At 47.1% G+C, this 15,978-nt stretch overlaps 1 protein-coding gene across 1 annotated transcript in view; it reads left to right on the forward strand.

Moving 5' to 3' along the window:
• Window positions 1-15,978, forward strand: part of LOC138472375 (small COPII coat GTPase SAR1A) — a 271,220-nt gene that overhangs the window by 131,765 nt on the left and 123,477 nt on the right. Inside the window, exon 5 of the mRNA XM_069610511.1 lies at window positions 992-1,095. Within this exon, the coding sequence (XP_069466612.1) occupies window positions 992-1,095 (104 nt within the window). The remainder of the gene's footprint in view (window positions 1-991; window positions 1,096-15,978) is intronic.

The raw sequence follows: 15,978 nt of genomic DNA on the forward strand, positions 1-15,978 counted from the left end.
ATGTCTTATGTTATGAGACCTATCTTCCCCATTATGCTAGTAATATGTTGTATCGGTATAAAAGTGCAACAAGCAATAATGGCAGTTGCCATATGAGCCGATACAGGTTTTGTACTATCTGTAAGAAAGGGCACAGCATTATTTTGACGAGACAAAAATCCCTCAGTTGGGTCTGTTACAACCTACACTGGAGGTAGCAGCTATTAACTATTGGAAAGGCTATTTAATATCAGTGGAGTAAATTGAGGCGATGGGATAAATCTGCCGTCTATTTTTTTTGGGTAACAATTTGCCATTAGAAAATGGAGATATGTAAAGAGGCCGCTTGGAATAAAACAGTTGGGCATTGCACCTTTTGTGTGCACTAATGGCAGACATTGGACCAAGGTAGATGGTGGGAATTAAGCCCTTTTGTGAATTAATTAGTTATAAAAAGTCTCCACCTTGATTGGATATATGTTGGCCACTTAGTCTGGTATATCTGTAGGAGAATGTTCCAAAGTTGCCTTTTACTGCTAAGGAATGCATTACAATCTTATCAGTTACATAGGCCATGACATGGAGAAGTAGTCTACTTTAACTTAAGATAGTTGAAATAAAAAATGAATATAAAAAATAAACTAAATCATTGACTACTAATGGTGAAATGAGAGTATTGGTTGAAAAATGTGCAGCAGAAGCTGTGCCATTTCAATTTTACACCCCTGGTGTTATCATTGGGTGCAACATGCCCAATGGTTCTGAAATCAGCAGTTTATAACACATTAATGAAATGAACTGAGATGTATGCATGTTGTCTTGGGGAGGCGTGGGGGGGGGGGGGTAGTAAGGGCAGACTACTTAACAGGCAATGTTATCTAATGCAGCAACCTTTATTTAAATGCCTTGCTGAATCGTATAGGATACCATATTGGGAATTACTCATTGAATGAGGGAGGGGTGAAGGAAGAGGCATTTGGCATCCATGACCTGTTTATTCTTCTCATTGTAGCGCGTCGTGTGTGGAAGAATTATCTCCCAGCCATTAATGGAATAGTCTTTCTGGTCGACTGTGCAGACCTTCCACGTCTCATGGAATCCAAAGTCGAGCTCAATGTATGTATTTCTTAAAATGTTTTGTAGCAGATGTCAGCGCTGTATTGAGCCAGGAGAAATATGATTATGTTAAGGTGATCTTTTATTAAAAATGCATATTTACAACTATTGTACCTAGTCCTTTCAGGTTGACAAATGTAGCGTAGTGAAATCGGATATGAAGGTTTGAATTTGCACAGGTCTATCACATTCATCATTTTATGTGCAAGTTCCTTCTACTTACCGTATCTGTGAACATGTACTGTGTTCTTAGAAGGCAAGTGGAATATTTCTCACTGTCTGTTTTCATCCGTCTACTAAGAGGTAAGTAGCAGTGCAGCTGCAGTTAGAATTGCTTTTCGTACCATTTGATTTCCACCAGGGATACTGACCATCTCAATCTGTCCAACCAGCTAATCTTGCAGTTCTTTTGCTCCTCTCCACATTGAGGCTCTTTTATCCCCATTGCGCATAGTCGGTGAGCTGTAGCTTCAGTCTTCAGGCACAGCAAGTTCTAGGACCACTCCTGGGCGCACCCGTTAAATTTCAGGGTGATTCGGGACACAAGCTGCACCTCATTGACTATGGTCCTGTGTTGCTTGGAGCTATAGCTGAGATTATGAATAATAAAACGTCCTACTATCCGCATTCCCTTTTTGCTGGCATCTGTGTGACTGGTACAATGTGGATACAAATCAAGCTGTTGGTGCCAAGAAGAGGTATATACCAAGTTAGATCTGACTCTGAACTTGGTAACATGACGGAGCAGCCACGCATAGGGGAGCCGGGTGGTCCTAAGGTCAATCATAAAGCACACAATAAGGTTCTCTACACAATACTTACTGAAAAATATACTTTTCTTTTTAAGAGGTGCATTTATTTTAATAGATACTAAGTTGGATTCAAGTAAAATAAAATCAGTATACACTGAGGCCCACAACCCTTCTTAAGTTAGCAGAACAATTGATAAATGCCTATAATACTGCACTATCTACTTTATGACCGAGTGAAGAATATGGATTTCTACATATTCTAGAGAGGTGCAGAAAAGAAGCAATCAAGAGGTTTACAAAAGAGCTGTGCATGTGTTCAAACAGAACAAAAATGCCTTTATAGCCAGCAGGTAAAAGATGACGTGGTTGGTATAATTTTGACTACTTTACCAAGTGCTAAAAGAGTAGTGATTGATCAAAGGCAGAATAATTCGCAGGTAGGTAATACAATTGGGTGTTGGGGCAGAATTCCATTTTGGGAGGTTCTGTTGTCCTGTTTGTGAGAGCCAATAAGTTGCTTTCTTTTATTTGTGGAATTCTGACCATATTTTGGTGGCCAGAGAAGGACTCCTACTGAACTCCCTCAGCTACTAAAATCTTTTACCTATGCTGTCCTACAGTTTTTATGGCACCAAGGGCAGTGCTGCTTTTTAAACGCCACATTTTGGTGCAAGGCTGCTGCAGAGTGGGCTGGTGGCAGCTGTATTTGGCTCCTCCCAGGGGTGCAGGTGAACTTGCCTTATTAGTCCCATATACCTGTGGTAGCCATTGGGGTAGTAATACTTTTTCTTCTATTTTTTTCTTTATAATGGGTAATGTCTGTCATTGTTTGTGGCTATTTCTGTGGGAAATCATGAGGTAGTCCCGCAATGGTAGTTGTACATACATGGGCTCACTCAAAGCCCAGGCCTGCAGTCTGTAGTGGTCCCAGGCAGCCCAATACACAAACTGTACTGTTGGACCTGGGTTTTTGGTGGTCTTTAACGGCAGCCTGATTAGCTGACTGCCAAAAAACATTGTGTGGCTACCTGGTGTGACTGGATGGCTGGCATAGGCCAGCCCATGAGTGTGTAATATCTAGGGCAGCCATTCTGCTTACATCCGTCAAAACTGCTGATGGATTGCCATGAAGATGGGATGCTGAATCTGAGACCAGGTTTGGCCACACTACCCTACAGCCTGGGTTCTTGTTTTGGCTTCTGGATATCCTTCTTGGGCTTTCTCCTGCCCCCACTACCACCCACTGGTCATGCTGGTAAAAGAGCTCAGTGGGTTGAGCGCTCGCTGCTGCGATCTGAGAGTGATCTGCAGGTCGCAGGTTCGAATCCCGGCAAGGCCAACTCAGCCTTTCATCCTTCTATAAAGGAGTACCAATTTCGGTTGGGTGATATTGTATGTAAATATGTGCTCTGTAAAGCGCTTTGGATTAAGGCGCTATACACCATCATCCTCACTGGCTAGACATCTCGTGTTAGTGTTTTACCATTTTACCGTCCTGGGCCTTGCGCCTCAACATAGTGAAATGAATCCAATGGTAATCATTACTCCCTTTCTGGCGGTGACCTCCCACCATGTGACCAGGGGATGGCAGCTGTTACCTGATCCTGACCCTGGGGTGGGCGATGAGTGAGAATCGCAAGGGGAGGGGGGAATAAAACCTCGGAGGGAGTGGTGGCATCAAAGGAGATATGGTATCCCTCTTTCCCCTTGCAGGATGAATTCCCCCCCATTTGCAACACTGTAATGGCCTATTTTGATTCTTCCTCAGCTCCCTCAAAGGAAAGTGCTGAATCTTTCATTCCAATCTACAGACCAACTTTCAAGCACTGACTTGTCCTCAAAATCTATTAGAAACATTCCTCCAATGTTTTCGTGCAAGGATTGTTCCCGGAAACACCTTCACACTGCGACGAGTGGAGGAGAGGAATACAAGCGCAGAGCACAGGCAACGCTCTAGTAGTTGAGCTGTGCCTAGGACATTTAAAACCGGATTGACCTGAACCATTGTAGACTGCTGGTGGGAGTGGGTGGCTCTCTGTGACCTACTATTTGAGAGACTGTGGAGCCAACCAGCTCAAGTGCTGGGAAGAGTAAAGCTGCACGAGGAAGACTATTCGTGGCGGGGATGCCAGTGCAGTGCTCCTGGCTGTTCGGCATAGAAGAAAGCAGCGAAATACTTACTGGAGATATGTGCAAAGCAGAGAAGCCCAGCCTGAGACTACTGGAAGCAGTGATGCAGAAAGCAGACATGGACAAGGTAGAATCATCCGAAGACTGTAATTGGGAGGCTGGTCAAAGGTCAAGGAAGGCCACAAAGAACCGTGAGTCCACGCTGGGACGAAGGGAACACCAGGGCCAATTGCTGAGCACACTGCATAAGAGAAATGGAACTCAACCGAGAAAAAAAGCCCTATATGTCTGAAAAGGAGAAAGTACATCAGCTAAAGAAGGGAACCTTTGAAGTTTGCCCATATGTATGAAATATAGGTATAAAACCTTAACACGTTAGTAAATAGCAAAGAACTAGCCGATAAGGCTAAAGTGGTAAATTACAGAGTGTATGTGTGAGCAAAACGCTAACCAGGTAATATGCCATTGGCCGAATGAATGAGCCAGAAGGGCTAATGCAGTGAACTGCCAAAAAGCATTATCCTTTTCACTTTGCAATTCCTTTCCTTAGAATGTGAGGGTCAGAATAGTACTTTGGACACAGGACAGTTTTGTTGTGGACATTCTGACACTGACAAATCCCTGGGTTTGAGTTTAGGTAGAGAAACGCTGCTAGTGCAGGGACAGCAAAGTATTTTTCTGACCCCTTTTTATTTATCAATAAATCCATGTCTAAAATGTCAGTTTCATTCCCAACTCCTCACAGTAGGCCACATTCTAGGACCATTCTCTCCTGGAGTCAGTTTTGCCCTTTGAGCCATCTGTGAACTGATTTGTTTTGTTCCTGTGCCTTCCTAGTCATTTCATCTGCTTCTGGCCGATGGAGTCACTCTTCAGTAAAGGCAGATTCTGCTTTGGGTCATCACTGGCCTGATGTGAAAGTACCTGGGGCAGGATCCTATTGGGCTGTTCCTGATCAAGACCTCATACGCTGGCTCTCAGTATGTGCCTTGGTCTTTGGTTCCTGGGTTATTCTTCAGATTTCCCCTCAAAGGACTAGCTGGTCCCAGTGTTGGAGGTTGTTGCAAGCCTCCTCCACTGTTGTGCACTACAGCAATCCATTGGCCCGAATACAGATATGCTGCTTCTGGGTCTCGAACCTTGACCTGGATCTCTTGAATTGGCTGTCTTAGGGTAGTTTGCTGTTGGCTTAACTGTACCCTATAACTGCAGGTTTGTCTGTTGGATTGCGTTCTGTTGATGCCTATGGGGAACTTTTCAATCACCCTTAAAGTTAATTTGGAAGGTGCTTACCTATTACATTACAATTTATAACTGCTGGATGTTTTGTCACGTTTCCTGGAGTAAAATGAACATTCCATGTGTTTGACTTAAAGCTGAACCATGGTCTAACGTTTGCTGGCCCTTTTGGGCATTGTTAGTCAAGTGTTTACCCCCTTTATTACCCTATAGCTACTGTAACTAGTATATAGTCTACATATTTGTTAATGATCTTAACATATGCCTGTCCATGTCTTGGCATTTGTGGTCCCTGAGCATGACTATAAACACATACTTGATCTCGGTCTAGGGTTCCCTTGTTCTCAACAACCACTTTGCCTTATGGATGTTGTCCACCACATCTGGTGTACATTCATTTTAGGAAAAGGATGGGTCTGCATAGGGCCTTGTAATATTTTATACATACACTGTTTTGGTTTAACCCAAAGTATTAGATCTTGTAGTTACTATATGTGTAATTGTATAATGTATATTTCTCAGCATGCCAGTATGTTTGTATTGTATGGGTGAAACATGGCACACACTGTACCTCACTGCCAGATAACATCCTTCCTTGAGTGAAGTCTGACTGCTCTGCCATAGCTACACTTTAGCATTTGGTCTGTCGTTTGGTTGGAACACCTGTCTTGTCATTAGTTGTAGGTTTTTAGATCTCTAACCAGAGGGCTATAGAAAAATCTCCCTGACATTGGGAATATCCTACAGCTTCTGAAAACCTAGGGCAACAAATGTACAATGCCAGTGAGTAATTGTCACATTTAGAGTTTTAAGAATTCTACAAAGCTTGTCCAGATTTAATAAGACCGCTATGAGTCTGCTACGGTTAAGAACATTTTGCACATGTGACTTGAGGTCCATAGGTGTAGACTAGGTCTACCATACAGATGAAGAGTTGGGGGAGGACACTCTGCAACCAGAGACTCTGCTGAAGAGGGCTGGAGATGAGATGACTGCAGCGGGAAAAAGTCAACGAAGGCAGCACGGTTGCAGAGGTCTGAATTGGGTGGACTAGATGGCAGTTCAGGACTACATTCAGTTCAGTGTACCAGAAGGTTCCAAGGCCCGAACCACAGGACAAGTGAAGTCTGCTTCCAGGTGACCCATATTGACTCGGGGAGGCACAAAGGACCAGGTAGTGAGAGTCTCTCAATGAGGAGCAACTGCAAGGGTGTAAGTCTTAATGTACACGAATGAGGAGCATGAAGTGTTAAGGACAGCAATAAAGACTTCTTAATTTCATACAGCAGTAGTTCACCTGCTTGCCTCCTAGTTGCAGTCCAAGGTGGCAGGAGCTTTGAAAGAGGCAAGCTGGGCTGCACCAAACAGTTGATTAATCTGTCCGACCCCGTATCAAATTGAGGAAGAGTCTGACACTGGTTACACCTGGAATGAGGAGCACAGGCCTTTTTGGAGGATTTGTGGTAATCCATGCAGCCCTTACCAAGAATTGTCAAGACTAAATCTTCCTTTCAGCAAAGTACATGCACACCGGGCCCACAGCCATGTTTTCAGGAAACTACATTTCTTTCCTGAGCACGCACTCTGGGATACTTATCGGGATGCTTCGGTTATCATGCCGTCGGCACTGCATGTCACACACCCAAAGGTGCCTTTGCAGTTAGATATGTAGAACAGCCATTTTATTAAACCAAACCTACAGATCACAAAATACAATGGCTTGATTTTGAGGCTTGTAAAAGTTCTTTTGTAGTCCAATAGCTACCATATATGGGCATTTGGCTAAATAGGTAAAATGGCTTCAAGGAGGTGTAGCCAGACATTAAACCTGTAGCTGCCACCGTGTTCCCAGCATGCTTTGACTGAGAAATGCTCCGTGTGACAAAATGGGGTATTCGCATAGTAACTCTACGCATTGGCCATATGGATTGCCAAGGACAGCACACCATGAAAGTTGAAGCTTGCTTCAGGTCGGAGATCAGGCTCCAAGCATGCGACCAGGCTTTAAACCGCTCCCAAGACAAACGTGTTGCCCCTGAGCCAGCCTTCCGGGCCATAATTGGTCAAATGAGAGCCAAAAAGGACATTCTGATTTAACGTTGCCCTTCTTCATGCAGTGGCTAGACATGTTAGCTACTGCTGGCCAAGTAGATACGGCGCCACAATGTGTCTAGGTCTGGATATAACTAGATGAGCATAGTTAAAAGCCCAAAGGTCATTATGGGTAGCAAGAAGAAACTCAAAGCTCTTCAGTTAGATGGAACGCTTGGTGTCCAGCCAAAGGATCGAAAATAAAGGATCGAATGACCTTTTGTTTGAATCCAAAAGGACCGGAAATGAAGGGTTGAATGTTTGTTTATATATTTAAGTTTAGTATGCATAAAGTTTTTTATAAAAAGAAAACCGGGGTTGGGGGGGGAACCCCCATAAAATAAATTCGACCCTTTTTTCGGTCCTTTTGGTGTCGAAAGAAAGGCATTTGAGCCTTTTGTTTTCGATCCTTTGACCTATAACCGGAACGCTTCTGTCAATAGCTGGTCTTACCCTAGTGGAGAGGCACTTAGTTTTGAGGAAGAGCGGGGTGAGGAAGTCCCACTGTCTGTGGTAGGAAACAAGACCAATTGGTCCCCAAAGACCAAAGTCGAGATGCAAGAAAAACCCCAAGGCTGTTGCAAGCAGCTGCAATATTCCATCAAGATTCAAAATGACTCCAGTACTACAGCTGCAAAACGACCTGTGCTGTATTATATTTGTAAGGCGCTTATACAAGACAGTGTTTCAAAGCACCACAAGGCAAAAAGGGAAACCGCGGTCCTAGTCATTGACATTTGGTGTGTGCAGTGAAAAAATTGGGGTGGGGTAAGTGCTATTAGGGTCCCTGCGGATGGGGGGGTGGTGCCAGAGGTGCCTGTTGGGGAGGCAACAGGTAAGTGCAAGTCCAAAGGGAAGAATCCTGGAGAAGGCCGAGAGTAACCAGGAGATGCAAGAAACAAAAAACTGGGGTGGGGGGGAGGGGCAGGGGATTTGGAAGGAGCAGGGGGGACAGTTGGGGGCGGGGGTTATGCAGAAGGCTGGGTATCCAGGAAAGCAATAGGAAGAGATTTGAAGTATTCAGCAGCGATTTAGGCTGTGCCGTGCCAGCACCCTTTGCCCTCATTGACTGATAAATTCCCCAAGGAGAAGTCAACCTCACATCAATTGCTCACCCATCTCAGTCAAGCTGTCTGGCGATCAGTCCTCCACTCCTTCTGGGTCAATAGTGAGTCTGAGAGCCTACCAGGGGTTCCATGGTTCTAGTCCTGCTCTCAATTTCAAAGGAGCTTCAGAAGCACTTCTGATGCTTGTGTATCTGCTTAGACACGCTGTGCATATAGTCTGACATCTAGTGGTAATTGCGAGTATTGCATTTTGTCTTTCGAGGATCGAAAATGGGACATCAACATGGGCATGCTTGTAACACTATCCGTGACGTGTAGTGTACCCAAAAGCCCTCATGCGTCGAGGTCCCTCGGATTGTTTTTTTTTTCCACACAGCTAGCTGGTCACCCTATCCGGAGCTTGTATATTGCAAAGTTGTGACTTCATTATCCATGACCGTTGGTTGTTTAGTCTTCGCCCTTTCATCCTTGACTACTGGAACTACGCCGACGACTACAGATTTCATCGACTGGTGCTTTGGTCGACTGTGGACCGCTTGGCCTCAGCCCAATGGCCAGGAGAGTGGGGCCCCAGGGTTTGATTATTTTTAGAATTTTAGCTCCCTCCCACTCACCCCCCCCTCCCATGTTCCCTACGGGTCTTGCTGTCGCCTTGCCTCTCGGCTATGGAGAGGAATACTTTTAGGTTTTGCCCATCCTGCAATGGCAAATACCTGTGGAAGGACACTCGCCGAAGGTGTAACAAGTGTCTGCTTCGTGATCACGACGAGCGATCCTGCAAGTCTTGCCAACTTTTACGTCCAAAGATGCTAAAAGATCAGACAAAGCGGTGGGAGGCCTATGCCATGCATGCCGAAGTAGTCCCCGTCCCCCCCCCGTCCCAAATCAGTGCAGGCACCTCAAGTGATGAGGATTCAAGGCCATGGCTCCGATCTGGAGGCCATTGACCTCTCTGCGGGACAGTCGGCTTTCGAAGTGCCCGATCCCGACAGTCCGGCCACTGGTGCTGCTATGGGGAGTTAACATCCCAGCGACGGGGGCACACCCGCACCACAAAAGGTAAAGCTCACAACCCCACAAACTCTCGACAGACGCATCAAGGAAGCTACAAACTCCCAACAGGTCCGCCGCCGATTTCGACGACGCCACCGATCCACATGATCGGCTGCCCTCCCCGCAACCGTCACGGCATACGTCCGGGCATACCCATAAGGGTGTCTCTACCAAACACTGTAATGCATCAGCCCCAAGGCTTTCGGTCGCGCTGCAAGCCTTGACAAAGCCTACAGGCACGTCAAACGGTCCCGAACCACCGGAGCTACGCGAAAGTCTTGCTGCCATTGTTTGGGTGGCTAGTAACTCTAAAGACACGTCCAAATGTCCAGAGGAGTATTCAGAAGGGTCACTGGCCCTCTCTAAGGCTATGGCTGATACATCTCGACCTCTTAAGGACCCCTTTCCTCAATAAGAGCCTTCTAGACTCCTCTGGTTCATCTCTATGGACCAAAGTTAAGTTTGAAGGTTATAGCCTCTGGAACAGCCTTCCTGCCTCCCTGAAACCTGAGGAGAACCGGTTCCGGAAGCACCTCAAAACCTTCCTCTTTGCTTCTGCTTTCTCTCTCTCACCCTCTCACCTGTTAAATTCCTGATTGAAACTGCACTGAATCGGCACCGGGCCGCTCTCACTTATCTTGGTCCCTGGCCCTGCCCCTGCCCCTGGCACTACCTCCCTGGCAACCACTGCACTGTGGGACTGTCTCTGTATCCCTACAGTCCCCCTCCGAGCACTTGTTCTGCACTTACCTTGCACTTGCCACCTGCTGGCCCCTTATTTATCTTATTATTCCACTATCCCATGTACTGCACTTTACCACCTCTCTTGCCCCTAGCTCTTTCCCTTTCCCCCTTCCCATGCACTTGCGCGATATGAATGACACCTGGCCTAGTAAGATCGCTGTCCGTCTTCCCTATGTCCCCCCTACCTGCCTCATCGCGCCTTGAAACACTTGTGTATAGGCGCGCTATAAATGCCATATCATATGGACAAACTTTCAAAGTTTGACTTCTCTGAGAAATGTATTACCCCAAAAAGACCTAGGGAGGAGGATTCCTGCCCTACTCTTTCAAAAGTACAAAAACATTCAACTACATTTCCCCAGGAAGAGGTATTAGAATTCTCAGAACCTGAAGAACTCTGAGGACCCCTATGGTCAGGAAGAGAATCCTTTTGAGGAGACACCAGCCCAGTGCCCAGACTTGGGTCAGGAACAGCCGGCAGAGGAAGCACCATGGCTTTCCCCCACTATAACTCCAGATCCAGAAGCCCTTTGTCTAGACCCTTCCTACTTGCCTCCTCTGAGGCAAGCCTCACCAATTGATGACTAAATGGCCCTCAACATAATCCTGAAGAGGGCTGCAGACTATTTTCAAATCGTCACACGAGGCAGTACAGGACACAGACTTTGTGGAAGACATCTTAAAAGAGAAAACCCCACATCGGGTGATACCATTGCTTAACTCTTACCAAGAAGCGCCTCGCACCCTCATTGTTGTCCCCATCTCTTATAAGAGCAGTCAACCCCAGAGTAGAAAAGCTTTTTTGCCCCTCCCCTTCAGACCCGCTGTACATCTGGGGCTGTGCTACTCCATACTCCCTGGTAGTCACTACTACCCATAAGAGAGCCGAAGCGCCGTTGTCTACGGCAGAGACACCACCATACAAGAACTGTAAAAAGTTGTACACATTCGGAAAGCGCATCACTAGGTCTGCGACATATTGCACTAGAATTGCCAATAATACTACATTGCTGGCAAGTTGTAGTGACGTACAATGGAACTTACTTCAGGAGAGCCTACTTGAAGTCCCGGAACCGGTATGATCACGCCTGCTGGCAGTTGTCGCAGAAGGGAGACTGATGAACAAAAATAACCTGATGAACAAAAATAACCTGAACACCTTGGATCCTGCAGAAACATCGGGGCGGGCCTTGGTGCAGGGTACCATTCTCAAAAGGCACGCCTGGCTCAGAAATTTGCGCTTCAAGCCAGAGAGACAAGCCTCCCTTATAAATAAACCAATGGAGGAGACTAATTTGTTTGGGACGGCAGTAGATAATGCCTTAACAGCAAAGGAGCATGAACTCAAGGCTCTGAAACATATCACAGCATGACCCTATCAACAGCGAGGAGGTAACTCTCGCTGTTTGTTAGGAAAGATTTCTTAATTGTGGGTAATTTTCCTTCCATGTGGCAACCCCTAAACTTTTTACTGTTTTCACCATGATCTAGACTTTGCCAGAGAAGTGCAGCCTTCTGCTGCACTCCTCTGGGCTTTCGCTCCATTCTTACGGGGAAACTGACATGCCCTTAAGATAGTCAGTACCGGGAAACTCTGTTTTCCGTAGTTTATCATGTTGCAGCTTTCGTGCAACATGACACAAGAGGGCACTGTAAGCTAAGTTACTGCTCTCTTGGGTCTCGTGTCTTCTATAGGCCCTAGATACTCTGTTTGGATTGTAAATGATCGGTGCAAGTGAATCCAGGACGGGAATGGTGGCAGCGATTGTTTCTTGTGTTTGTGAGCTCCTTTTGGCGTTTTAAGCACGTTTCTCGCGCTTAGCCCAAAATGGTGGCCTGGCTCCCAAAATGGCCAGACCACGAGTCTCCTTTGTCCTGACTGCCTTGCCCCCTTCACCTTCCCCAGGTCGAGCCGACCCGGGGCCTTCCTTATTTGGGCATGTACTTTCCCGCGAAACAGATGCTTTCGCAGGCTTCTACAGGCCTTGTGTGTGCCTCCAGGATGTGGGCTGGGATGTCTGGTCCCAATACACATACTGGGTGCCAGAGAGTCTAGTGTGGTGTGAATGCCTGGGACCACCGTGGTCCGTGATAGGTCCACGTATAGTGTGAGTGTTTGAGCGGATCTCCCATTGGGTCCCCTCCGTTTTGGCGCGAAGGGAACCGTGGATAAGAGGGGGCTGGAAACGCCACTACCATGTCGATCTCCTGAGTTCTTACGAACAAAGAATACAGGAGCCAAGTATCCTGCAACCACAAGGCTGAACCGAGGAATCGCTGGTGACCCGCTGAAGGACTGCTCCTCTGCACTGCTGTCGCTTTGTGAAGCCCTTTCTACCTCTGATCGAACCAGAAGGCCTGTACTGGTACTTCGACCCTTGGAATAGCAGGAACAGCTATTCTCTGCATCTTCACCATCTCCTGCACGTAAGCCTTCGGAAGTGTCTCTGGGCCATCCAGCAGACTGACCAGCCTACCCAGGAGTCTTGCTCTGTAACCGCCGCCAGGTTGTGTTGTATTTCGAGTCCTTGTCACTCTCACACGATTCGTACACTTGGCATTCCCAGGTCTGAAGTGAGTAGTGTACATTTGGCTGAGATACACATGGCCGCTCCGTTACCCTGCTGTGGTAACAAACTGTGCGGGTTCACTTTGTTTGGGACATCTTTAACTCGACTCTGCTGCTGCAGAATCTACACTACGAGACGTCCCCTGCTCCCCTGAACCTGCCAGCACTGAAACTGACGCTGAGAAGCCTGGGTCTGCTTGCATCGGGGACCGGTGAGTAGCATAGCTAGGAACTGGTCGCCCTCCTGCAGGTGCCCATAGCTTTTCCCCGCTGTGTCAAACAGCACGCCTTTCCGTACTCGCGCTCTGCTTCTGCCCACAGTGGAGGCTGCTCTTGAGTCGCGGAACTCTGTTCTTCATTTGTGTACCAAACTGAACTGCCTGATTCCCTCGAAGAGACTCCCCTTTTTGCCCGTTGGCACCAGCGTGTGCAGGTACTTTTGAGTACCAGGCTCCACTCTTCGTAGGGCTTGGACTTCCTTTTAGTTAGGTACCTCTGAAGGCGGACTGGGTCTAATCATTATTTCGCACTGCCTGTTTTCCTCCCCTTCTAGGTGGACTACACATTTCGTGCATCTAACGCTTTAGACTCGTTTGTATTTGTATATATATTGTATTGGTTTGGTATGTGTTGGTTTACTAGAGTTTTATTGTGATTTCTCGCTACGGTCATTGTTGCAAAGGCCTTGGAATAAATGTGTATATATTTTTAATATAACACCTGTTTGGAGTAATTTGTAAGTGTCCTTGCTTTGTGTGCTCATTGCTGGCCTTCAGTCACCCTCACCCCTCTTGAGACCTAGTCTTGACCGCCGCGATCGCTACCCTGATTGGTCTAGCTTGTCCAGAGGTTAACCTGTTCCAAGTAATTAGGTTGGCCTTCTGAACCTCTGCGCCTCCAGGACAGAGTTCAGAAATCCGTCTTAACACTGTTCCTTTCGGAGGGCAATCCTTCTCAGGTCCCCCCCCCCCCTCCCAACCAGTATGGGACAGTATGTGCACCATTGTCCTCCGGACAGGTCATTACCAACAAAGGGGTCAGCGTATAGGCAAAGGCATGGGTAGGAACTCCACCCAAGAGGCTCCCTGGCCTCCGCTCCAAAATGACTCACCAGTCCAGGTCCCCTCCCTGGTTGGACAATTAACATCTTTTCTTCATGCATGGGAGCGGGTCACTTCAGTCCAGCGGGTGCTCACAACAGTCACCCATGGTTATTGTATCGAGTTCCACCGTCCACCAACATCCAGATGCCCATTGCAAGCGCTCCTGAAAATTCTGCTACAAGAGGTGGAGATCCTTCAAGAAAAGGGTGCCATATATTCAACAGTTAAACAAGGGTATTTATTAAGTGTACGTGTACTTCCTTGATCCCAAAAAGGATCTCACCATGTGCCCTGTTAGACTTGCACCCAGCAAACAAGTTTGTCAAGCCACAAGTTCAGAATATTATTACAGGAAGTAATCGCACTGCTAGCACAGGGATTACATGGCACCATTGGATGTGAAAGATGCATACTTTCATATTTCAGCGTTGCCAGCGCACAAAGTACCTAAGGTTCATGATGGAGGACAAGCACCATCAGTTCAAGGTACTCCCCTTTTGGCATAGCATCAGCCCCAAGGGTGTTTACAAAGGTACTGGAGGTAGTAGCGGCTAACCTGGGCATGCACTCCATCCCAGAATAGATGCTCACAAGGAGAGAGGAAAGTGACTGTGGATTATATGTACAGCATTCCATTAATTGGGTAACTTTGTTCACCTTTGCTTACCCTGTTTGGTAAATGTCATTTTTTTTTTTATTTAAACAAAATGCACTTAACAGTTAATGCGTTGGCATGATGCATTTATAACGAGCCTGTACACAAGTGTTTCTAAGCATGACAAGACGTGGGAAACAAAGGGAGGACAAAATGACAATCTTACTAGGCCTTGTCATTCAGATCGCTTAAGTGCAGGGAAGAAGGAAGGGGAGAAGTGCCAGGGGGGGGAGGCGGGCGGTGGGTTAGTTAACTTGCATGCAGCCAGCAGGTGACTCATAAGTGCAGAGAGAATGGACTGCAGGGTTGCAGATACAGACCCTTAGTGCTGGGGAGCCCAGAGGCAGTGTGAGGGCAACTTGACATGCAGGAGCCTGGGCCCAAGTTCAGAGGGTGACCAATGCAGTCGGTGCATCAGCAGGGCAGAGGAAGAGTCCCGAACTGGAGATGGGTCTGCTGAAGTTTGAGGGAGGCAGGGAGGCGTTTCCAGAGGGAGGCGGGGAGGTGTTTCCAGAAGGAGGCCCCAGCCAAGGATGAATCTGCCCCCAACTCTCTGCTTGGCGAAGTGTCTGACATAGTTGGATGAGCAGAGAGCTCTAGAAGAAAGCTGTTTTTGGAAGAGAAAGTTGGAGGTAGAGCATCCCCAGGCCCCAGAATGCTTTGTGGACGATGCAGAGGGTCTTAAACTTGGTTCTTGCAGCCACAGGGAGCCAGTGAAGAGATTTCAGAGCTGGAGAGATGCAATCCCTGGGCTTGAGGCCAAGGACAGGTCTTGCGGTCCTTTTTGGATAAGTAGTAAAGGTCGAAGAGTAGAGGCAAGAAAATTTAGAAAGACGCTGTTGCAGTAGTCCAGCCTAAAGAGGACCAGAGCTCTGGAGACGGTGAGCTTCTGGGGGAAAGTGACAAAAGGAATAATGCCTCAGAGGAGGTGCAGCTGATAGTTTGACTTCTTAGAGACGTCAGGGGTGTGAGGAGAGGGTGGAGTCGAAGATGACACCAAGTTCTTGGCCTCACAGGAAGGAGCAGGAAGAGGACCCCGAGTGGGCGGCCAAAGAGGGAAAGTAGGGAGCCGGCGTCCCAATGAGGAGAATCTGTCTTGCTGGCATTGAGGCAGGGATCATTGACAGCACACCATTATTACATTTGCGGCAAGACATTCTGTATAAGAAGTGCCTGTAGGGAGCCTGAAAGAGAAGAGTAATCGCTATAACATTGAAAATTGGAGCAGAAAGTAGAAATGCAGTGGGCAAGAGGTGCCAGATAATGGTTGAATAGCGGAGAGATGGAAGAGCGGAAAGACCCCAGTTGGACCCGATGGGGTCAGTCGGTGAGAATGGTCAACTGGGCCTGACCAGTAATACCAAGGTTGTTGCAGAGGCAATTGAGCAGGAGGATGGCATGGTTGACCCTGTCAAAAGCAGAGGATAGATCAAGGAGAATGAGGAGAGAGTCAAGATTGGAGAGCAAGTCTTAATGGGTG

Source organism: Ambystoma mexicanum, chromosome 8 (assembly GCF_040938575.1).
Source record: "Ambystoma mexicanum isolate Mex_15411 chromosome 8, UKY_AmexF1_1, whole genome shotgun sequence".
In the NCBI taxonomy this organism is placed as follows: domain Eukaryota; kingdom Metazoa; phylum Chordata; class Amphibia; order Caudata; family Ambystomatidae; genus Ambystoma; species Ambystoma mexicanum.